We start from the raw sequence: 23,872 nt of genomic DNA on the forward strand, positions 1-23,872 counted from the left end.
ATTTATATCAGTCAACTTAAACTCATCTAAGATATGATCACATTAAACTCCGTCAAATTTATATTAGTCAACTTAATAGGAGTAATTGAATTTCATAATCCCTCTAGTGGGATCGTTTTAAGTCGATATGGTATTTTTTGCTGGTAGACTTGGGAGTCGATAGCGTCAGGTCAAAGATTTTGTGAAGATCGTGAAGCTGCAGTGCAATAATATAATTGCGCAAATTATTAAATTATAATATCACGTCACTGAAAAAGATTTTGTTGACTATGCAACCATCTAGGGTTAGCTCTCCATGCGCACAAGTAATAAGCAATCGAATAATCTATTGAATTGTTAGTCTAGTTAATACTTCATCTGATCATGCCAGTCCAGTTGGAGGCAAAATCAAGTTATAATAAAATCTATAAAGGTCGACACTTGCCGCTTAAAATATATGTATACACACACCATATATAATCAAGTTAGTCGGATGATACCCGAAAACCCTCAATAAAATCTATGATAAAATGTTTTTGATAGAAAGAAAAACTTAAAATAATTGATCACAGGCTTATGCAGGTTCATTGAGCCACCGAGCTCTCTCTCTATATATATATATCAAATGTAGACTCATATGATATAAACACACACATTATTTTGGTTTCGAAGAGTGTGTAGTTTGAGAGAGAGAGATAGATATTCTTAGCTAATGGGTTCAGTAGAAGGTGAAGAAGAGTTGTTGATAGCACAGGCAGAAGTATGGAAACTAATCCATGGATATATAGACTCTGCAACAATCAAGTGTGCTTTTGAGCTTGGAATTGCTGACCTAATCCACAAAAATGGAGGCACAATTTCCTTGTCTCAATTGGCTTCAGGTGACTCTACTCTTCATATTACTGCTTCTCATACACATTTGATTCATTTATATAAGATATTATTTCTCGTTGTTCATAAATTGAATGAAATGCTAAGCTCAACGTTTTTTTTTTTCCAACTATATATCACAAATGTTGAAATGGATACATATATGATTAATATGAAATCGTGTGCGTTCATCTCAATATTTGGATTAGTTGGGACAAAAAAAAAATACTGGGATCAGTAAAACTGTTATAAATTGAATCTCATAGTTAATTTGGATGTATGTGTATGTCGATTAGGGATTGTTGATCCATCCCATGTTGACTCTGCCTACCTTGCCCGCTTAATGAGATACCTTGTTCGGAAACAAGTTTTTAGTCAGCATGAGAAGATTGGCGAAGAGACTCTCTATGGTTTGACTCCCAAGTCAAGATGGTTAGTAACTGATTCGGACACAACCCTAACCCCAATGGTGGTATTACAGAACCCATCACCACTCCATGCTCCTCCTAATGGGTCTGTTAAAGAAGGTGGACCATGGGATAAGGCCTCTCAGAACCCTGAATTCAACAATGTTTACAACCATGCCATGTCATGTACTGCCAAACTTTTCATGAAAGCATTGCTTCCACACTACACAGATGGACTTATTGACAGCATCAAAACATTGGTGGATGTTGGGGGTGGCACTGGAACAGCATTAGCTGAGGTTGTGAAAGTTCATCCTCACATCAAAGGCATCAATTTGGATCTTCCTCATGTTGTTGCCATAGCACCGGACCACGCTGGTGTCAAGCATGTTGGGGGTGACATGTTTGAGGACATACCAAAAGCCGATGCAGTTCTCATGCAGGTATGCGAGTTAGTTGAAATTCTCAGCCCAAACACATTGAAAATATCATCCACTCTGGCCATGAGCCAACACGGATTTGTTATTCATGGGCCGTCACCATTGATTATTCGGCCCATGAAAACATGTCTCCAATGTGAGATGAGCTGGATTTTACTTTGGTTTTGGTCATACCGATGTGAGATTTTAATTTTGACACGAGTTGGTAGGTTAGGTGAATCTTAATCTTTTTACATATTTAAAAACAACTTTTTAACTGCTTGATTTGACAGAGGGTGTTGCATAGTTGGGGAGACAATTACTGCGTGAAGATTTTGAGGAATTGCAGAAAAGCCATGCCGGAGAAAGGGGGGAAGCTTATTTTGGTGGAAATCGTTTTGAAAGGTGATGGGAGTGGGAGTTTTGGTGATGTGGGGTTGATTTTTGATATGTTGATGCTTTTCTACACCTTGAATGGAAGGGAGAGGACTGAAGCTGAGTGGAAGGCATTGTTGAAAAAAGGGGGGTTTCCTCGTTACAAAATTATTGAAATTCCTGCCTTGGTTTCAGTCATCGAGGCTTATCCAGAATGACATACCTTCCTACTTACAGAATTCTTCCTGGTGTGATTTTGGTATTGTGTGAATCTGTGATATGTATTTGATGTTGTTAGTACTGTTGGAAAAATAATCACGCAAACCAGCTTGTTACCTATATATTTGTACATATAAAACGTACGTAAATGTTCTGTTTATGTTGTTAAGACGCTCATTTATGTTCTTGGGCTGGCTCCTGGGAGCTTGGGGTTGTAGTTTGCTGAATATGGTTGTGGCTCTGTGCTCTCTGGATCGACCTCCACAGTCTATATCTGAACTTCGCATTGCTTCGCCTGCCGGCTCCTTGCTCGATGGGGTTGTTAGTCTAATGTTGTTTTCTTTGATTGTTCCTCTTTCTTTATAATCTTTTTCCTTACTAATAAATTATCAAATTTATAAAAAAAAAAAAAAAAGCAACTCATTTATGTTGTGAAAACTATAGAATGATGTTATTAATAATACTTTAGATCACTCAAAGATAGCGTTTGTTACCAATTAGTCACCTAAATTTTTTTTTCTTAAAGAGTCGTCATCCAATATTTTAAAATGAGGCAAAAAAATCACCCGAACAGATTTTGTACAGTTATAGTCAGACTTCCCACAAATGTGACACTTAGTCAACAGATTTTGTCAACAAATGCTTATAAGGAATGTATTTCAATTACAAATGAAATTAAACAACCCTTTGGATAATAAAATAAATAAATAAATAAAAAAAGTCCCCAAAATTGTAACGTACTCTTCATTAATTGTCTCTCCCTCTCTTCTCTCACCTTTATATACAAAAGCTCAATTCTATCATGTCTGTATATATCAAGACCCGTGAGCCACCATTAGTGGGAGACATCGATCATTAGTGGAATCTACCTAACCTAAAAAAGGTATGTCAAAAGTTATACATTTATAGAAAATATCCTGTAAGTCAAAAGTTAATTGATACCCTAATAAAATTATCTAACTTATAAAAAAAATTATATCCCGTAATTCACGCAATATTGTAGTCTCGTAATTAGGATATTTGGCGACGGGATGCTGCTGCTGGTTAACAATCATGAAGGAAAACCTTGAACTTAACAACCATGAAGGATACTCGTTTGGTAAAGATTAAGAGGAGTAAAGGTGTCGTTAAGTTCAAGCTGGTCCTCTGCCTCATGTACCTTTACACCCTGTGTGTATTTTACTCAGAAAAGGGTGACAAGATGAATCAATCTCTTCCACCAGAGGTATATTATGTATATATATATGTTTTTCCTTTCAGTTGTATTACTTCCTTGGTGGCCATAGTTTCTCTAGTTGTTTCTCATCTGTCTTTCAAATCTATATTTATGATTTAACCGTAACCATCTGCTACTACTTATCACGATCATGGTAGTATCACTGCAATTGATTGTATTTATCCCTTGTTTTTTTGCTTCTAGCTTTGAACGTGCAAGCTATTTGAAGGAAATAAGGAGCTGCAAAGTTTTACTGGGGGTTTTTTCAGTAGAACGGTAATGTGGGCCAAGTGTCTACTTTATGGACTTTGATCTGTTGATAACTTATAATGGGTCGGCCCACTGGTTGTGGTCGGGCTAGACACGTTACAATTTTCATTGCAAGGCCCTTAGTCCCTCTACTATTTTTTTAATGAAAGGAAACTCATCAAAAAGACATTATCACATTTAACGGTCAACTCAATTGGAGTAATGGAATATCTTAATCCCTCGACTAGGACCGTTTTAAGTCCTTATGGCATCCTTTGCCGGCAGACTTAGGAGTCGATAACGGTAAGCAAAAGATTTTGTGAAGCTATCTGTTCAATAATATAATTGCGCAAATTATTAAATTGGAATATAGCATTACCTAATGTGAAAAGGATTTTGTTGACTTTTGCAACATCTAGCCAGGGTTAGCGCTCCAGGCGCACAAGTGATAAAGCAATCGAATTAATAATCAATTGAACTGTTAGTCTACTATGCAAGATCTTTTAAGATATATATATATATATATATATATATATATATATATATATATATATATTTGTCCAAGACCAATAGATGTACGCCACCTGTAGTATCTTGTTAAACGCCCAATTATTTTATAAAAAAAATTCGAAAAATAAATAATGGTCAATACTTCATCTGATAATGCCAGTCCAGTTGGAGGCAAAATCAAGTAAAAACAAGCAAAGCGCGCACACATTATTTTGGTTTCAAAGAGTGTAGTTTGAGAGAGAGATATAGATATTCTTAACTGATGAGTTCAGTAGAAGGTGAAGAAGAGTTGTTGATTGGACAGGCAGAATTATGGAAACTAATCTATGGATATGTAGACTCTGCAACAATCAAGTGTTCTTTTGAGCTTGGAATTGCTGACCTAATCCACAAAAATGGAGGCGCAATTTCCTTGTCTCAATTGGCTTCAGGTGACTCTACTCTTCATATTACTGCTTCTCATGCACATTTGATTCATTTATATAAGTTGTTATTTCTCGTTGTTCATAAATTGAACGAAATGCTAAGCTCAACGTTTTTTTTCCAGCTATATATCTCAAATGTTGAAATGGATGCATATGATTCATGTGAAATCCAAGACTCTATATGATTAATATGAAATCGTGTGCGTTTATCTCAATATTTGGATTAGCTGAGACAAAAAAAAATATTGGGATCTGTTAGACTGTTATAAATTGAATCTCATAGTTAATTTGGATGTATGTGTATGTCGATTAGGGATTGTTGATGCATCCCATGTTGACTCTGCCTACCTAAGCCGCTTAATGAGATACCTTGTTCGGAAACAAGTTTTTAGTCAGCATGAGAAGATTGGCGAAGAGACTCTCTATGGTTTGACTCCCAAGTCAAGATGGCTAGTAACTGATTCGGACACAACCCTAGCCCCAATGATGTTATTACAAAACCCATCACCACTCTGTGCTCCTCCTGATGGGTTTGTTAAAGAAGGTGGACCATGGGATAAGGCCTCTCAGAACCCTGAATTCAACAATGTTTACAACCATGCCATGTCATGCACTGCCAAGCTTATCATGAAAGCATTGCTTCCACACTACACAGATGGACTTATTGACAGCATCAAAACATTGGTGGATGTTGGGGGTGGCACTGGAACAGCATTAGCTGAGATTGTGAAATTTCATCCTCACATCAAAGGCATCAATTTGGATCTTCCTCATGTTGTTGCCATAGCACCGGACCACGCTGGTGTCAAGCATGTTGGGGGTGACATGTTTGAGGACATACCAAAAGCCGACGCAGTTCTCATGCAGGTATGCGAATTAGTTGAAATTCTCATCCCAAAATCCACTCTGGCCATGTGCCAGCACAGATTTGTTATTCATGGGCCATCACCATTGGTGATTCAGCCCATGAAAACACATCTCCAATGTGAGATGAGCTGGATTTTATTTTGGTTTTGATCATATTGATGTGATATTTTAGTTTTGAGACAAACTGGTATGTCGGGTGAATCTTAATCTTTGTACATATTTAAAAACAACTATGTTAACTGCTTGATTTGACAGAGGGTGTTGCATTGTTGGGGAGACGATTACTGCGTGAAGATTTTGAGGAATTGCAGAAAAGCTATGCCGGAGAAAGGGGGGAAGCTAATTTTGGTGGAAATCGTTTTGAAAGGCGATGGGAGTGGGACTTTTGGGGAAGTGGGGTTGATTTATGATATGTTGATGCTTCTCTACACCTTGAATGGAAGGGAGAGGACTGAAGCTGAGTGGAAGGCATTGTTGAAAAAAGGTGGGTTTCCTCGTTACAAAATTATTGAAATTCCCGTCTTGGTTTCAGTCATCGAGGCTTATCCAGAATGACATACCTTCCTACTTACAGAATTCTTCCTGGTGTGATTTTCGTATTGTGTGAATCTGTGATATGTATTTGATGTTGTTAGTACTATTGGAAAGGATCGCTGCTCCATGTTCCTCTACACCCTGTGTGTATTTTACTCCGTAAAGGTTGACAAGATGAAGCAATCTCTTCCACTGGAGTTGCTTAAGAATTATGTTTTTGATTTTTATGCTTATGAATGGAGCTTTGATATTATGTAGACTGGAATTATTTTTGAATTTGGATGTTTATTTGATCAATCTACAGTTGTTCAATTCGACTCTAGAAGTCTCACATTGGAGTCGACCCAACTTAACGCCGAGTCAACTCCCTTGGAGTTTGAAAGCCTAATAATAAGAGAAGATCTGCATGGCCTGCTCAATCAAGCCCTCAATGGCCCACTGATCAGATGTTAAAGATTTCCATAATTGATTCGAATTTGGAATCATCTGATTGGAGTTTCATATTTGCTCATACCAAAACAAATTATATAAATACGTAAAACAGTATATTGCGCCGGCCATGGAGTTGTCACTAAGTTAATAGCCATTATTCATTTACAGAATATTGTGCCGGCCGGCCATGGAGCTCTCTCTCTATATGTACATGTAGTCTAATTTATTTATTTTTCCCTAATGAAGCACAAGCATAATTATTGGCTTTCAAAGAGTATAGTCTACTTTGATCTAGTTTGAGAGAGTTGTAGAAATTAAGGGAGATTAATGGAGGAGTACTACTCAGTTGAAGGTGAAGAAGAGTTGGTGATTGGCCAAGCAGAAGTATGGCAACTCATGCATGGATATGTAGATTCTATGGTAATCAAGCGCGCTGTTGAGCTTGGAATTCCTGACATCATACACAGAAATGGAGGCCCAATTTCCTTGTCTCAATTGGCTTCAGGTGACCATTAACTATTGTTTCTCACATTAATTAAACTGATTGCCTGTGTAACTCATTGTAAATGCGGGAGATCGCAATTTCAACTCTCATGTAGTTAATTAGTATAATTTTTCATCATAGAGTTACATTTAACTTTGTTGATCGTATTGACTTGAATATCAACTAGGAATTGATGCACCTCGTGTGGACTCTGCCTACCTTGTCCGCATAATGAGATACCTAGTGAGAAGACAAGTTTTTAATGAACATAATCAGCATGGAAAGATTGGCGAAGAGACTCTCTATGGTTTGACTCGCAAGTCAAGATGGTTGTTAACTGATTTGGACACAAATCTTAACCCAATGGTGTTATTACAAAGACCATCACCACTCCCTTCTTCTCCTGGTGGGTTTGTAAAAGAAGGTGGACCATGGGACTTTGCCTCTCAGAACCCTCAACTCAACAATGTTTACAACCATGCCATGTCATGCACTGCCAAGCTCTTCATGAAAGCATTGCTTCCCCAATACAGAGATGGATTTAGTGAAAGCATCAAAACATTGGTGGATGTTGGGGGTGGCACTGGAACAGCATTAGCTGAGATTGTGAAAGTTCATCCCCACATCAACGGCATCAATTTGGATCTTCCTCATGTTGTTGCCACAGCACCGGACCACGCTGGTGTCAAGCATGTTGAGGGTGACATGTTTGAGGACATACCCAAAGCTGATGCAGTTCTCATGCAGGTATGCAAATTATTTGAAATTCTCAGCCCAAACACATTGAAGATATTATTATCCGCTTTGGGCCACGGTTCAATACGGATTTGTTCTTCATGGACCATCACTAGCCAATATTGGTTTTTCGGCCTATGAAAACACGTCTTCAATGTGAGATGAACTGGGCTTTACTTGGGGTTTAGGCTATACCGATGTGAGATTAATTTAGTCTTAATTGACATGAGCTGGTAGGTTAGGTGAATCTTAATCTTTTCACATATTTAAAAACAACTATTTTAACTGCTTGATTTGACAGAGGGTGTTGCATAGTTGGGGAGACGATTACTGCGTGAAGATTTTGAGGAATTGCAGAAAAGCCATGCCGGAGAAAGGGGGGAAGCTTATTTTGGTGGAAATAGTTTTGAAAGATGATGGGAGTGGGAGTTTTGGTGATGTGGGGTTGATTTTTGATATGTTGATGCTTTTCTACACCTTGAATGGAAGGGAGAGGACTGAAGCTGAATGGAAGGCAGTGTTGGAAAAAGGAGGGTTTCCTCGTTACAAAATTATTGAAATTCCAGCCTTAGTTTCGGTCATCGAGGCTTATCCAGAGTGAAATAACAACCTATCTACCTACAAAACTCTTGTTATAGTGTGATTTTGATGTTGTGTTAAAAATTGGGGCTCCGATCCGTACTTATGTCATGTTGTTAGTAGTAGTTGTTGGGAAAAATAATCATGGATTCCTGCTTGCTGCCTATATTATGTTTTTAATCTTTTACGGGAATAAATTGTAACCTTGATCAGGCGGAAAGTCATAGGGTTTGTTCAGCTTGATTTGACGTTTGATTGTCTATCCACCATTATTTGCTTCGCTTGTGTAGAAAAGTCAATATATACCACTATCATTGCGAAGCCCTAATAGAAGGTAATTATATTATATGCATGCATGCTGCCCTTTCGCAAACATAAAAAAACAAGACAAAGGTAATTAGTAGGTACAAATTTGTGACGTTTCTAATAATTAATTTACCCGAATCAAATACCCAATTTTCTTTTAAAGCATACCTACTACCGACCCTTAATTTAAAAAGTATATTATTCAATTTGTAAATGCTTTAATTTCTGTCACCCAACTCTGTCTGCCATGATTAATAGTGCACCATGACCCAATTATTATTCTATATAAAGTGGAAATGACTTTCCTGTGTTTGGCTTAGGGCTGTTATTGGTACGGTTACCGTTACCAAACACGGAATACCGTTACCATACCAATTCTTTCGGTAATTCAAAAAATGTTACCATTACCGTTACCGGAAGAGTCGGTATACCGATGGTCGGTATACCGATCGATCGGTAATGGTAAGTCGGTAATTGGTAAATTTACCAATTCTTAAAACCTATTTAAAAAAGAGAAGAAAAAAAATGCATCAAGTAGCATTGTGCTTAATAGTCATTGTATGAGACTACAACACTTTCATCTTGCCTACAATACCAATAATAAAAATGATAGATTAATGAGAAGGATCATTGTGGTACATGTGAATAAGAGAAAATACCTATCAATCGGAGAAAAAAAGAAAGGAGAATTCACATAACATTATTCCAACAATCTATAACGGAAAATCTTTCATTTCATTAATTTCTAATATTTTTAGTATCCGAAGTGTTTTAAACTCCATAGCAGGAAAGCTAGAAGAAACAAGATAAATAAGGATAAAAGATCATAATGGAAAGGGAGAAGAAAAGCATGTAATCAATACCAACAAAGCATTTTGTTATGTAACAAACACTGCTTTAAAGTTAATGAAATTGCTACGAGTGATATATAAATGATAACCCTAAAAATAATCAATGGTCTAGATTAAATTAGATCAATCTAATGGTCATAATTAAATAAAACTAAAACTAAAAATAATATTAATATATATTTAATATATATGTCGGTAATCGGGAAATTTACCGGTTTTGAACTTTGTTTACCGTTACCGTTACCGAAATCATCGGTAAATTTACCGTACCGAACAATTGGTAACGGTATACCAATCTTCTGCTATTTTCGGTAACCAATTCGTCGGTAATGGTATACCAATGGATAATTTACCATACCAGTAACAGCCCTAGTTTGGCTTATGGATAAGCCGGCATCACTTATACAGCACTAATCACGTTTTGTAGTGGTAGAATTTGTAAATAGTGACTTCAATCAACAGAGGATTTTATGTTATTGGTCCCATTTGGTATTAGTTTATTTTGTCATTTTCAATACTAGCTTCTAAGATGTAAAAAAATAAGTTATGAAATATAGAGCAATCAACATTACTAGTCGTACCAGCTACTGGGATCTTAGTGATTCCAATTGCTAACATGTATGGACAACATTATAAAGTGTATGTGGAGTTCATCTCTTGCATTTTCATTTTGATCCATATACCTCAACAACCTGGTACGAATATCTTTTTCGCATGGCAATAACAACCAGGATGTAAGCTTGGTTTCGTTTAGGGCCTCATTTGGCCTTAAATTCAAGCCCGATATCTTGGACTGGGCTGAGACAAACACATCTGACCACTCACAAATGGCAAACTTTAGTCACACCCCTAAGTTTACTAAAGACACCCCGTCAATTGATTTTTTCAAAGGGTTGTCAATCAAAATTGAGATTTTTTAGTAAACTTAGGGGTGTGACTAAAGTTTACCCGCACAAATAGCTTGGTGTTAATCAACCCCATTCTGGGTCTGGGCGTAAGACTTGAAGTAGCTAAATGAGCCCAGACAAACATAGCCTGAGATTGGAGTTGATAAACTTCCATTCTGGGCCCAAAAACAAGCCCAATGGGTAGAACATAAGTGAAATTTCAAATTTGGGCCAAGTTTGGGTTTTTCTCGGTAATAAACATATAATCGTCTGATTCTTTTCATTCATCATGGGCCTTGGCTGCCTAACATGTTCATAAATAAAAATGATTAATAATAGTTATTATTATTATAACTGGAAAGAAGCCCAAAATATATTTACACACTGATATGGTAAGTTATATTATGTCAAGCTTTCCCTGTGCTTGATGTCACTGCAAACTTTATTGACTTAAAATGACTCATGTAATTTAAATGGATTTTTAAATTGATCTAAATCAACGATAAAGTTCAGCAAATTAGGCCCGTTATATCGGCCCAATTAAAACAAAATTGAAGCCCATATTTGGAAACTGATTTTTTTTATATTTTTGTTGGGCAAATTAGGCCCATTATGGCCCAATCATAAACAAAGTGAAGCCCATATTTTATTTTCCAGCAGAAAGGCCTATTATTAAGCACCGGCACGAAATTAGAACCAAAAAGGCCCATAAAGAAAAGACGCAATAACATGCATACAGTAGAAAATTTGAAGTGAAATAATGAGAATATCGAAAACTTCACTCTGGTCTCTGGATAGGCCTCGACAATGGACAGTAAGGTTTACTTTGTTGGCAGTTGCACGACTAGAAAAGGGGGAAAAAAAGAGAGTAAAAATCCTTATTTCTAACGAATAATTCATCCACGACAGACAGTATATAACTATATATTAAGTCTTGGTGTCCCACACGCACTAGATAATTATAGAGCGTTCGGTCTACGAAAGTGACTAGAAAAATTCAGTAAGTCAATCTTCCTCTCCCACATACACCAAATAATTATAAAGCGTTCCGCCTATAGAGGTAGCTCTAGAAAAAATCACTTGACATTTTTGTGGTATGGTTATTGGTTAGTGGGTGCGCTTTGGAAGCCAATTAGTTCAATCTATATATATATATATGGATAAGATATGAAGTGGGTTTCTTTCTTGGGGGTATTATTAGTGGATAACATGATTATTATCACTTAGAGATGGATCAAGATGAGCTAGCTAATTAGTCCGAATATGAGATATGTACGTGTGCTCAAACCCACAAGCAGGCGCATGTGCGGTGCACGTGTTTGATGGTTCCTAAAATAAGGTAGTTGGGAAGTGCATGGATTAGTGACAGCAGTAGTGTGTAAATAGGATTTAGTTGTACCGACAAATTGGTTAAAAATGGGGCCTGTGATTGTAAAAGCAAGGAAAAAGAGATGAGCCTGGTTTTGTTTGTCCCTGTTTGAAGTAGCTTGCGGTGTGGCGTGTCCTGATGGAAGCAGTTTGTCTGGTGTCATTCCACAAGCGTTCACATGTCTTGACGAGTTTAACAAACACACCGGATCTTGACATCACTATATAAAACCTCCGTGTAATACAACAATGGACGTGTCCAATAGGACATTGTTCCACACTTCCACCATCAGCACTTTAAATTTTTCTTTTTCGTTACAGTTCAATGTTGAAACCACTTAAACACCTCATTCCTCCACAATTGTTTTGTACGACTTCATATTCGTCAGCACAATTTTGTCTTACTAGAGTCAACACTAATCCATACTAATTTAATTTATAAAAAATGATTGTTACTAGTTAGAAAGTTTGACATATTATTATATATTTTGCGCTTCATTTCTTCCCATAAGCAATGTAAAATTTAGAACACTAAACCCTCTCGCTACTCGATAAATCGTCCAACACTATCAAACTCGACATTGAAGAGGCTTGTGGCTTCACCCACTCAAGTTGGATATGCTTACGTCCTCGTGAGTCCCACAGTTTGAACACTGAGGCTTCGACTCCGATACCATCTGTAGCAATCCGCTCATCCGCATTAGTAACACTTTGTCCGCTTTGGAACAATCTATACTGATCCCCTCGGCTTAATCTTTTTAGGTTCAGCACCAACCCATACTAATTTGAGCCCTGGAAAACGTATATTACTAATTAAAAAGTTTAACCTATTATATTTTGTATTTAACTTCTTTTCCTCAATGAGGTGCGATTTAAAGTACTAAACTCCCTCGTCACTCAATAATTCATCCAGCACCACCGAACTTAACACTGTATAAGCTTGTGGTCCATCCACCCCAGCCGGCTGCTAAAACTTGGCATGCAAATCTCTATGTGCATATTAATGACGTGGTTTTAGGCATTACCAATAGTAAGTCTCTGTCTCTCTATGGTTTTGGAATATTTTAACACAAAGTCAAAAAAACATTTACTACAAATGCTTGACGACATTTGCTTATGCAACTAAAACCACTGGTTTTAACGTTTAAACTATGGATCCATTTTTGCTGTTGTTTTGAACTTATCATCTGTGGCGGCACCTGCAGGACTAAATCAAAATGAAACAAATCATTTTAAAAACACAAATTGAGACATGTCGAGTAATTGCAAAACCTGCAATCTGCATTAATTTGCCTCATATTTAACACCCATCTCAAATGTCAAAAGAGTATGTATTTGTACAATCAAAAGCCTCTCTTCAGTCTTCAGTCTCTCTCAGGCCACAACCATCTCATTAACACAAGATCCTCTGTTGGTCAAAGTCAAACTAATCAACATTACACCCCTAATGACACTCTCACAAGGATACATATAGCATAGCCCCTTACGAGATTCCCTGTCAATGGGAACTCCAAAAGATGGAGAAGAATCCACACTGCAAGTACTCGAATTTTCTAAAAGCCGATTCCCAGTCCAGCACCAAGACTAGAAAAAAACAACCACAAGTGGATGGATTCTAGTGAGGAGTCACTTTCATGATGAGTGAAAATGTGAAAGTAGTGAGTAAATGATCGAATGATTTTATCCTCGCCTAATGCCCATGAAGTAGTTGAAGTCATGGTGCTGGACCCTCAGCTGCTTTAACCATGAATCCGCCACGCTCAATAGGGACATCAGCTTTTCTTGGTCCCGACCCCAATTACCCGAAACCCACATGTTTCCTTGCATCTTATAAGTGGCCAGACCAAATGGGGGCAATGAGATGCCTTCCCCTGCCTTTCTCTTGCTATCTGCAAATTCAAGGTCGTCTCCATGGTCCATATCTACACGGCCATATCAATATTACCATCAATCAACCTTTTTACATAACGAATTCAAACGCAAAATCGAAAGAATATATACCTTGGAAAGAAGATGAGAGAGTGTGGTACGTAAGGAAACATGTGGACAAGTCCTTTATCGTTCTTCCCATCGGAATGTGATAGATTGGATACCTGATTAACATTTCAGATCAAATTATGTTCAATGCTTCATCATTTGACTAAAAGTATTCACAAAGATGTGTAATATAATGAGAGGGAGAGACAGAGAGAGACGAACCAAGAAACAGCCATCCAACTAGCAGGTGAAAGATCGACGCTCTTTAATGACATCAAGCCTGGGTATCTTTGAGCTAATCCGCTAATCTGGAGAGGGAAAACGAAAATAAATGCACAATCTTACAGAATGAATGCGACAACATCATTCAAAATGTGAGAAGTTCAGTGGTTGGACAATGTCATAGATTCTGCTTTCCTACAACATTATATGTTAGAAGACAATATAATATATAGCATCAAATCCATGAATATATGCTGTAAATGCCGTAAAGTAGAATACTCAAAACCAATTCAACATGAAGGACAGATGAATCTACGTATCTAACTATATCAATACAAATTGGAAGTACAAGAATTAGATACAAAACGAACGGACATGAGGAGCTACAAAAATAAGTAGTTTTCATATTCAAAAAGTCGAGTATTCTCTCTTATCTTTATCAAAACGACTCTAAAGGGATTTCAGCAGCTCTATGATTGTTTCTCTAATTTCATCAGTTCTTACTTTGATCAGTTATCATTAATTTGATGAAAATGAAGAGCATGTGCAAGAAAAGCTATAATTAAGGTTCTTGTAATAGAAGCCAATTGAAGAAACAAAAGTACCTTATCCATGAGAGGAACTCTAGCATAAGGAGTTGATCTCTCAAAATACTGAAAGTAAAGGTAACCAAGTCTATCATTGAGAGGCCAACAGATGCCGTCCTGCTCTAACCCTCCATCCTCGGAAGAGCATCCATCCCATCTCCACATCTTTTCACTCTCGCTCTCATCACTACATGAATCACTGTACGAATCTCTTGTCTCACCATCACCGGACTCCGTCTCCTCCCTAACAAACCCAGAAATTCCCAAATAAATTACACATTCTTAGTTCCAAACAAAGACTCCATTTTCAATCAAATTACAATGACTCATTTCCAGCTAACAAAGACTCCATTTTCAATCAAATTACAATGACCCATTTCCAGCTAATCAAAACACAGTTTCAAGGGCAAAATCAAAGATTAAGAAAGTACCTTGAACCGTTTATTGAAGGAGTGCTTGTATAGATTTGGATTGCAGAGAGATAGGGGACATAGTACTGGATTACGGTCTCGCCGTTGCTCAAGACAATTGGAACTCCAGCACCATAAGCACTCAATTCATCATAAAAGCCCCAAAGATCAGCCAAGGTGAAATACTCAACTGCGTCTCTCTCCCATGGATGCCACAGATGGTTCAGGTTCCTCATCTCGCTCTGAAGCAACAAAAGGGAAAAAAAAAACACAAAACAAAACTAAACAAACAGAACAAAATTTGTGAATTGAAACGAAACCCAAAAAAAGAAAAAGAACAAACCTTTGGTAAAAATTGAGACTTGACGACAGGGGTTGTGCAATGAAGCAAGCAATCGAGGTTTGATTGCGTTGAAGCTTTGTCGAGTATCATGATTTGGTCGAGGAAGATTGAGAGAAAGGATAGAAAAATCAGATTCTCTCAACCAACCCAGAGAAGAACAGAGAGAGACCCAGAAAACAGAGAAGGAAAACAGGCAGAGATAATGGCAGAGAGAAGAGGGAGAGAGGGAGAGGGAGAGATTGTCGGGATTCGATTTTAGATGGACTGAGAAAAGAAAAATAAAGGAAACGCAGAGAATTGTATACGTTTGACGTTTTAAGTCTTTTTTGGGTATTTTAGACAGCTAAATTTAAGGGAACCTATTAATATCTAATTATCTATCTCTCTCTCTCTGTTTTCGCTGGCAATGGTGTCAAAATCAAACACTTCCTTGTCACCGTAGACTCAAAACGCCGGCGAGATTTCCGTTCACAGTTAAAAAAAAGGGATAAACAACAAGTAATTGTCCTGTTCTTCTCTACGCTTTACGAAAACTCAAACTTTCCTCTTGTTTGATCAAGATTGAAGAAACGAACACTTTCTCTTCGCAGGAAGTCACGACAAATTCAACGTTTAATTCTTCAAGTTAAATCAAAACCCACAAACCCAAACGCGTAAAAAAACTCAAGGTCGGCAGAATGAGAGAGAGAGAGAATTCTCGGTTTTGGAAATTCTTTGTTTGTGTTTCAGCAGAAACCCATTCTGCGAAAACAGAATTTATGGGGGGTTCTTCTGCGAGAGATGGCGTTAAGTAGAACTAGATTTCGTAACGGAAAATCGTAAAGGAATAAACTTTTTCAGAAAAAGAAAAAAACAGAGCGAACCCAAGAACAAACAAGAACAGAAACAAACAAACAAAGGAGGAGAGAGAATCATATAAATTAGTCACAGAAAGACTTTACATTTCTAGAAATCACTGTTCTAAAATGGTAAAAAAATGCAAAAAAATTTGACAACTTGTAATAGTTTTTAAGGAAGAAATCAGATTACAAGATTTTATTAACCAGTCTGTCTTAACAGTCTCAAGTCTCAACCATTGAAACATATGGAAGCTTTGAATGGGGACTGGGTCCACTGGGGTTGCATAGTATTGATGACAGGTGAACTATTCAATGGTGGAAAATGTCATGAATCACTGATGAGTCAGCATAATATTTATTTTTGAAAAAGCAATGACAGCATTTGACAAGAAAACTATTTTTAATCGAATTTCCGCATATTTAAAAAAAGAAAAAAAAACATGTTTCAAAAATCCGTTTTAAGATTTGCATCAAATTTAAGGTTTTGTGTTTGTAAATAACAGCACATGTTTCCTAAAAAATAAACAGCAGGCGTTAATTAATAAATTAATGCTAATAACTTCATTAAGAAACTCCTCTATAACCTACTAAGAATTAAAGATGAATTATCCATTAATGACATATTTTCAAACTCCATTTTCCGGCTACTTAATTGAACATTAATCTTTTAATCCATGCTTGGGATTTTTAATCAAACTTACAAGTTATATCTACCAGACTAAAGAGAGACTATTCGAGCCCATGGCAACACTAATTGAATACTGCATTAAGTACAATATTGTATGGGAAAATTTATATATATATATATATATATCGTATGCAAAAGTTGTCCTTTCCAATCGACATTGCTTCAAAGTTCAAATCATATCACAATACATTCAACGCTGAAGTGTGAAGACACATGCACAAGTCTCAATCTCAACGTCTTTGAAGCCTGGGTTTATTAATAATTATTAGTATCATACTTACTACGTTTTTACCGTTGGTTTGTTTTTTAGCTCTAAGAATTAGAGACAGTGAAATTCCAGACTGACGGATTTTTGAGTCTACAACGAAAAAAATATTATGAAGTAATCTTGTTATGATATGTTATATGTTAATGTGGTGTATCAATACCGATAAAAATGATGATAATTTATGCAATAACTACTCATGAATTGGTATCAGGAGAATCTCAAAATATTATTAAGTGATGGGATACCATATTTACCATATAATCGCACCTAAGATTACTGAATATTTTTGAGGCATTTCAAGAACGTACGTTACGTAGGCATACCATAATTATTTTACATACGAAATTAACAAAATACATGGTACAATAATAATAATTTTTTGATAAATGAAAGGACCTTTGACAGGCTTTATTAGAGACTGACTGGACACGTAATGAGAACCCAACAAGCATGACAAAGACACGTGGATCTGTTAAGGTAGGTGTGGCCCATTGTACTGGTATACACCTCAATCTAATTTTAACTATCTCAAGAAAATTAAATTAGAAAATGAAATTATAAACTAGATAAATCTGATAAGAGAAAAAGAATGTTGCGTGGGCCATCTCTACTTTGACCAGTTGCCTGAAATGTTGTGGATGAGGGAGAGAGGGAGGGGTGATGTGGGTATTTTGCATGATGTAGACTTGCTCAATGATGTCCATACAACACTCAACTTAACAAAAAATTGTGTCCACACTCTATATATAAAATTTAACTTTCATATAGTAATTTAGTACAGTAATATTTAATTCGCCATAAGCAAAACTTACCTTGTGAGTTGGGGAGATAAGGACATAAGGGTGTTTTTTTTTTTTTACAAAGAATGTGAATACAATTATGTCACACAGTGTTGTAAGTTTTATAATCAAGAATAATACCATACAATTTTATCATTTGAACATTTAATATGTGCTTAAACTTAGGTCGTGAGGTTTGCGGACACAATAAATACATAATATTTCATTTTCGCAAACTATACCCACAAGTAGAACAAAAATTACAAACTTAAATTTCCCATTTATACCCATCCATTTTGTAGCGATTACATTAAAAGTGATGATAACAACTTGGATGAATGTAATATCCAAGCCTGTCTAAAAAAGTAAATGACAACTTTATAAGAAATTCAACATTATTTAATGCAACGTTAGCAAATTATCTATTGGTGAGACGTCCATGCATATCAAAATATGCATGTTTAGGTAGTAATTAAGTGCTAGTAGTTGGGAATTTAGGAAGAAAAAAGGCCCAATTTTTATTTTATTTTTTTTTTTAAAAATATATATATATATATATAATATAATTATATAAATGTGTTATTGTTCTTCGCTGTTTATTTGTTAACAATATATAATTATTATAAGTTGATGTTTTTTATAAAAAAAAATTAGGAAACAAAATCCATAGTTTTTTTGAGCTCCTGTAAAGCATCAATCAATTTGACACTTAAAAGTCAAGGTATAGTATTATATCAATCCCATCCCTAAATAAAATAGTAATAATGTGCAGGAATATTCCAAGCAAGATCCGGTTATTTCAACCTTGGTCAAGTCAACATCCATCCAAAATCTAAATATCACGTGTCATGTGAGGATTTGTCAACTCCCTCTATAAAACATTGCAAATCCCATAAGTTATATGACTGTCATTTTCCTTCCGCAATTAGAGGTAATACATTGCAAATTAAGCTCTCTAGTTTCAAGTCAATGGATGAAATATACATACATGGTGTGTGTAAGATAAACTTGGCGAACCATTAGGGTGATAGCTGAACGGCAAATATTCTTAGGATCAAAAGTGCATTCTAGGAAGGTTTTGAGTTTGATTCCCACTGAGAGCAATATCGTTATGGTCTTACAATGGATTTTGACCCAACTTACCCTATATTCATGTGACAAACTTCTATGTGTGTGAGTCTGATGGCTCGAGTTTATATCTATATAGAATGTTCAAAGACCAAATTTGTATGGTATATTTATCGGTTAACAAAAAAGAAAAAGATAACTACTTGGTGTATTCAAATGCAAAACTGATAGGCTCAACACATCTATCTATTAGAGACGCATTTTAGGTCAAATTTTGTACCTTACCTTTCAAGTCAAGTGGGTTTGCAGCTCACAGACTATAAATCAAAACCTATAAATCATTTTTCAACTTTGTCTTAATCAATCATCAAATGAAGACACGATAGCTTAGAATGTTTTCATAAATTAACGGAAATGTAGGCTAATACAATGTGCGAAGGAAGTCAATAAGAGGTTATCTTCTAAAATTGAAGCCATTGAAAACCAAAATGATTAATGATGACAAGTCGATTGGGATTAACTTCCTGATTATGTGGTTGTAGATAAGATAAACAAAGACAGTTAGGTTATGTTTTGACCTTTTTTTTCCTCCTGTATTTCGTCCCTTAATTGAGGTTGCCTACTCCAAACATGATGATTTCTCTTCCCACGTTACTTTTTGTTTGCTCAAATTTCTGGTTATTTGTCACTTCTCACCACTAACAAGCCCACTGGGCCGTATCCATACTACTAACGGACTAAGCCTATTAGGCCGAAACAGTTGATATCGTTGGCCTTTTTCCCCTTACAAAGTTGTAAGGCCGCCTCTGCGTTGTCCACCTCTTCCAGAATCCTCGCCTTGCGTTTAGCGAGAATGGGCAATGGCCCGTTACAGCATTAAGGGCCGAGTACATATCCCGAAAAGAAGCCGGGCCGGCCCAATAGGGCTTCTCTCTTCTATACTTGGCATTTGGCAAAACAAGTGTTCGACGTCTCTCTTCTTAACTCGGCCACCGCAGATACGATATGGGTAACATTCTTGTCCATGGTGATGGTGTTGATGACTTGTTCAGTTTCTTTGACATACTCTTCATCGGATGAAGCAAATGCTGGATTCACTGGGAAGAGCTATTTAGGAGTCAGAATTGCCTCTGTAAGGGACAAAAAATTGCGCCGTAGAGGTTGTTGACGTGGCGGTTGAATGACGAAGGTTTTGGAGGTGGTGGTGGGTTCAGTTTTGATTGTTGTGGGGGTCAGGAGTGGTGAGGCCAAGACTTGCTTGTTTGTGCCACGTGTGCTGTGCTTATCACCTTATCTAAGTTGTACTTTTGTGGGATGAGAGGGATCCAATGGAGTGGCGTGGGCAGTTAATCGGCTTACATCCGAGGCAGTTTCTTTCACAATGAGTTGAAAAACTAGATATTGATAGGGATCCCACAGCTGTCCTCAATAATCCAGATTTAATTGCAGATTGGACCGTCTCTTCAATTATTTCCGAGCCCAGAAGCATGTAGGAGAAAATCTCTCTTTGGTCTGCACTCAAAAGTCAACAGACAATCAGTGTCTGTCTGAGCCTATAAATTGGTCAAATGGGCCGCACCAGTTAACAAATCTGGATACATTCTTGGTTCATATTTTCTCGATTTACAGTTATTTAGAGAGAGAGAGAGAGAGACAGAGTAAGACTCTACCGAAACCCCTGCAAGAAAAAGAATGAGAGGGTTATATAAAATTCTAGCTATATGTATGTATTCGATATATAATTATATATACATGAAAACTTTAAGCAGAAACATGCTTGAAGCAGAAGTTTGGGCAATCAATACTAAATAATGGTTACAAAACATGCTTGAATCCGCAATGATGGGATTCCCCATATATAAGAATAGGTTCCATAATCCTGCATATGCTAACATCTTTGCCAGACTAAAACTACAAAATACTGTCATAAATCAGTTATTGCAGGTTCTACTTGCTTGAAAGTCTAAATATTTGAGTTGATATGCATAGTGGCACCCACAAATGGCAGATTAAATAAAGACATGATTTTCCGTTGACTCAATTTTGGGCTATTTGTACCCAATAAAGACTGGACACCTGAGTCACTAATTGGAGTGATAAAGATAGTGTGTATCACCCTGGTAACAAGGGTTCAAATCGATCCCCTTCCCGTTTAAAAAAAAATGGTAATGTAAATTAAGATTAATAGTTTATGACCTCATTAATTGTAATCATGCTATTTTGGATTTAACTTTTTTTGACTCCAAAACATAGATGAACCAAAATGAAGTGAAACATTATTCCTTCTTTCCTCTGCCGACAGGTAGATCAAGAAGCTGGTCTATATCATATATGTGAATAATGTAAGACGAAATTTCAATGGCCCTCCTCATAGAAGTAAATTTCTTTTAAGTTCTCGAAATGATTAAATAATATAAGTTCTTGGTTGATAGTGGTTTGTTGATCATAAATGACGTGATGTATACTACTATGCTTTCGCATAATGAATAGAATAAATTATTCTTATGATGAGCAAACCATTGATGGCACTGCAATGTAAAATATTTTCTTACTATATTATAATGTGTTGAAAATCTCGAGCCCTACTCATATCATAGATATTGTCCATTTTGGTTTATGTGGTTTCCATAGATACATCAGGTACACACAATTTTATTTTTCATGAGCCGTCTCACTTAATGATGCTTAAGTCCATGAAAATGCCTCTTATGTGTAGTAGGGAATTGGACAAGTTTATATACCACATGGTTGAGTATCAACCGATGTGGTACTCTAACATTATGATTTAAAGTCAAAATTCTCATAAAAAACACCAAAAGGAGAGATAGATTTGGTAAAGAATTTTGCAACAATACCATGAACTTGAAAAATAAGAAAACAAAAGGTTTAAAAGAAGAAGATATAGAGTAAAAGAGAAAGTTGTTATCTATGGAAGAAGATATAATTTTTTACCCATCAAACTAACTACAACACAGAAGAGATAAAGAAGAACAAAGTGAAAAAAAAAAAAAAAAGTGAAAGAATTTTTCTCCTTTTTGTGATTGGTTTTTTTGATTGTGTGTCTGAATATTATTGCAACCCTAAAAAGACTCCATCAAAAAAAGGTTAGTGGGTGTCCGTGACTATTTGTCCACTTTACTCATTGTGGAAAGCAAACCCTATCTTATAATTCAAATTAAAGCTTATATTTTTAAATTATTTGAGACACTAGAAATACTTTTTTTCTTTTTCTTTTAATAAGAAAATTTTTTTTATTAAGAATTTAGGTAAGAACAACAGTACAAAGAAAAAACTCCAACTAGAACCAAAGACCCAAACCACCAAACAAAAATAAGAGCTACCCCCATGACAGAGGGGTCTTTCGGTTGCAGATTGGCTTTTCCATATTTACAAGACAAAACAAGAGGGTTAACCAACTTAATTATATATACATACATATGTATATATATATATATATGTGTGTGTGTATGAAGGAAGACTTTTATTTTGGTGGGTGTAGGAATAATGATGTGGGTTTTACGTATTTCCCAACAACAAAGTATTCTCAGCAATATTGTTTATCAATGTATTCAATTTTCTATTTCATGCAACCCTAAACTTTCAATTATGGAAAAAATGGGTTTTGAGGAGTCAACTTGGCTTCTACCAATTACAAGTAGATGGACAGTGAAAGCACTCCAACTCGTGATGGGTATAATAATCAATTTTGGATGTAGATTGATTGGCACAGTCCACTAAACTTAGAAGCTAATAACGATATGTAGTTGGAAAGACTCACTCAACACTTATTTTATTATTATAGGAGCTATTGGGTGAACGGTGACACTCATTACCTCCATAATCATATGCCAAAACATACCTTTACAATATGATCATGTCGTATATCGTGAAGTGTCTTTCATAAATTATTCGATTAATTAACAATTAATGAAAACCAAATTCTCAACTTCTCAAAAGATGACTCGTAATCCTACCAACTTAATTAGTCCCGTGGTTGTTGTGTGTGTGTATATATATATATATATAAAATATTTTATACGGTACTAACTAGACTATTTAGACTAGTCATCTCCTAGTTGAACCACCACCCTTTGAAAGTTATAAAACCAAAAGGCAAGCAACTATAGCAACTTGCCTCATGATATATATATATATATAGAGGATAACCGTGACCCCTCCACAAAATTTTTACATAATTTTTTATTCTTTTTGGAGTGTAATAATAAAAGTAGAGATTAAAAAAGTTTAAAGAAAGGAAAATATGAAAATTGTGCATGGGCATGAATGATTGTAGCAATACGCCAATACTTGGTGCGCGCCTGCGCGGGACTTTCTTTATTGGCGATGTTATCTTCAACGAAGGCCCAGTAAGGCCCATCAACTTTCTCTCAATTCTATAATTAATTGACTAATAAATATAAAGGAAGAATAAATAAATTACGATGAAACATAAAAAGGAAAAAAAGAAAGAGACTGTTGTGTGAGTGTGTGGTTCGTACGCGGTGGAGCATTTAATATGATTTAGACCGCCACGTCACGTGACTCCCAACACATGTCAGTCTGGCGTGCTTTTCTTGCTTTCCAATTTTGACTTCAACTAACTCCACTCTCTAATCATGCGCGTCTAAAACACTTCAAATTTTTGTCACGCATTCACATTTATTTATGTTATTTTTTAAACAATAGAAACATTAACGTGAGATATGGAAGATAACAGATAAAATGTGAACGGTAATCAAATTCCAAAATCAAAGATACGTCATGACTCAGTTTGGTAGAGTTGGGCAAATGCAATGGTAGAGTTTTGTTGGGCCAACAAAAATGTTGTCTTTTGTTAATATGATTGTATTGTAAAATGTGTTTTGCTTATGTGACTGCATTGGGATAAATGTTTTGCTTATGTGGATGTATTGATATTTGATGTTTTGGTGTAGTTTTGTTGTGGATAATATGGAGGAATGGAATGTTATTGGCCTCCA

General features: G+C 36.1%; 4 protein-coding genes and 1 long non-coding RNA gene across 5 annotated transcripts; 4 read left to right on the forward strand and 1 right to left on the reverse strand.

Moving 5' to 3' along the window:
- LOC120001080 (xanthohumol 4-O-methyltransferase-like) lies at window positions 1-2,438 on the forward strand. Its single transcript, XM_038849322.1, has 3 exons — window positions 1-860; window positions 1,146-1,699; window positions 1,969-2,438. The coding sequence occupies exons 1-3, from the start codon at window positions 692-694 to the stop codon at window positions 2,266-2,268; spliced, it is 1,023 nt and encodes a 340-aa protein (XP_038705250.1). The 5' UTR covers window positions 1-691; the 3' UTR covers window positions 2,269-2,438.
- An 819-nt stretch (window positions 2,439-3,257) lies between these two features.
- LOC120000812 lies at window positions 3,258-3,981 on the forward strand. The gene is made up of 2 exons (XR_005468661.1): window positions 3,258-3,494; window positions 3,690-3,981. It is a non-coding gene; the product is annotated as an uncharacterized LOC120000812 (long non-coding RNA).
- Window positions 3,982-4,322: 341 nt separating this feature from the next.
- Window positions 4,323-6,327, forward strand: LOC120000811 (xanthohumol 4-O-methyltransferase-like). The gene is made up of 3 exons (XM_038848951.1): window positions 4,323-4,675; window positions 4,983-5,536; window positions 5,792-6,327. Exons 1-3 carry the CDS (start codon window positions 4,507-4,509, stop codon window positions 6,089-6,091), a joined length of 1,023 nt encoding a protein of 340 aa, XP_038704879.1. The 5' UTR covers window positions 4,323-4,506; the 3' UTR covers window positions 6,092-6,327.
- A 128-nt stretch (window positions 6,328-6,455) lies between these two features.
- Window positions 6,456-8,537, forward strand: LOC120000810 ((R,S)-reticuline 7-O-methyltransferase-like). The gene is made up of 3 exons (XM_038848949.1): window positions 6,456-7,007; window positions 7,174-7,733; window positions 8,023-8,537. The coding sequence occupies exons 1-3, from the start codon at window positions 6,830-6,832 to the stop codon at window positions 8,320-8,322; spliced, it is 1,038 nt and encodes a 345-aa protein (XP_038704877.1). The 5' UTR covers window positions 6,456-6,829; the 3' UTR covers window positions 8,323-8,537.
- Window positions 8,538-12,967: 4,430 nt separating this feature from the next.
- Window positions 12,968-16,134, reverse strand: LOC120000960. Its single transcript, XM_038849145.1, has 6 exons — window positions 15,252-16,134; window positions 14,930-15,150; window positions 14,517-14,742; window positions 13,912-13,997; window positions 13,714-13,805; window positions 12,968-13,634 (listed from the first exon to the last, which is right to left on the reverse strand). Exons 1-6 carry the CDS (start codon window positions 15,339-15,341, stop codon window positions 13,393-13,395), a joined length of 957 nt encoding a protein of 318 aa, XP_038705073.1. The 5' UTR covers window positions 15,342-16,134; the 3' UTR covers window positions 12,968-13,392.
- Window positions 16,135-23,872: the final 7,738 nt, after the last annotated feature.

Source organism: Tripterygium wilfordii, chromosome 6 (assembly GCF_013401445.1).
Source record: "Tripterygium wilfordii isolate XIE 37 chromosome 6, ASM1340144v1, whole genome shotgun sequence".
NCBI lineage: Eukaryota > Viridiplantae > Streptophyta > Magnoliopsida > Celastrales > Celastraceae > Tripterygium > Tripterygium wilfordii.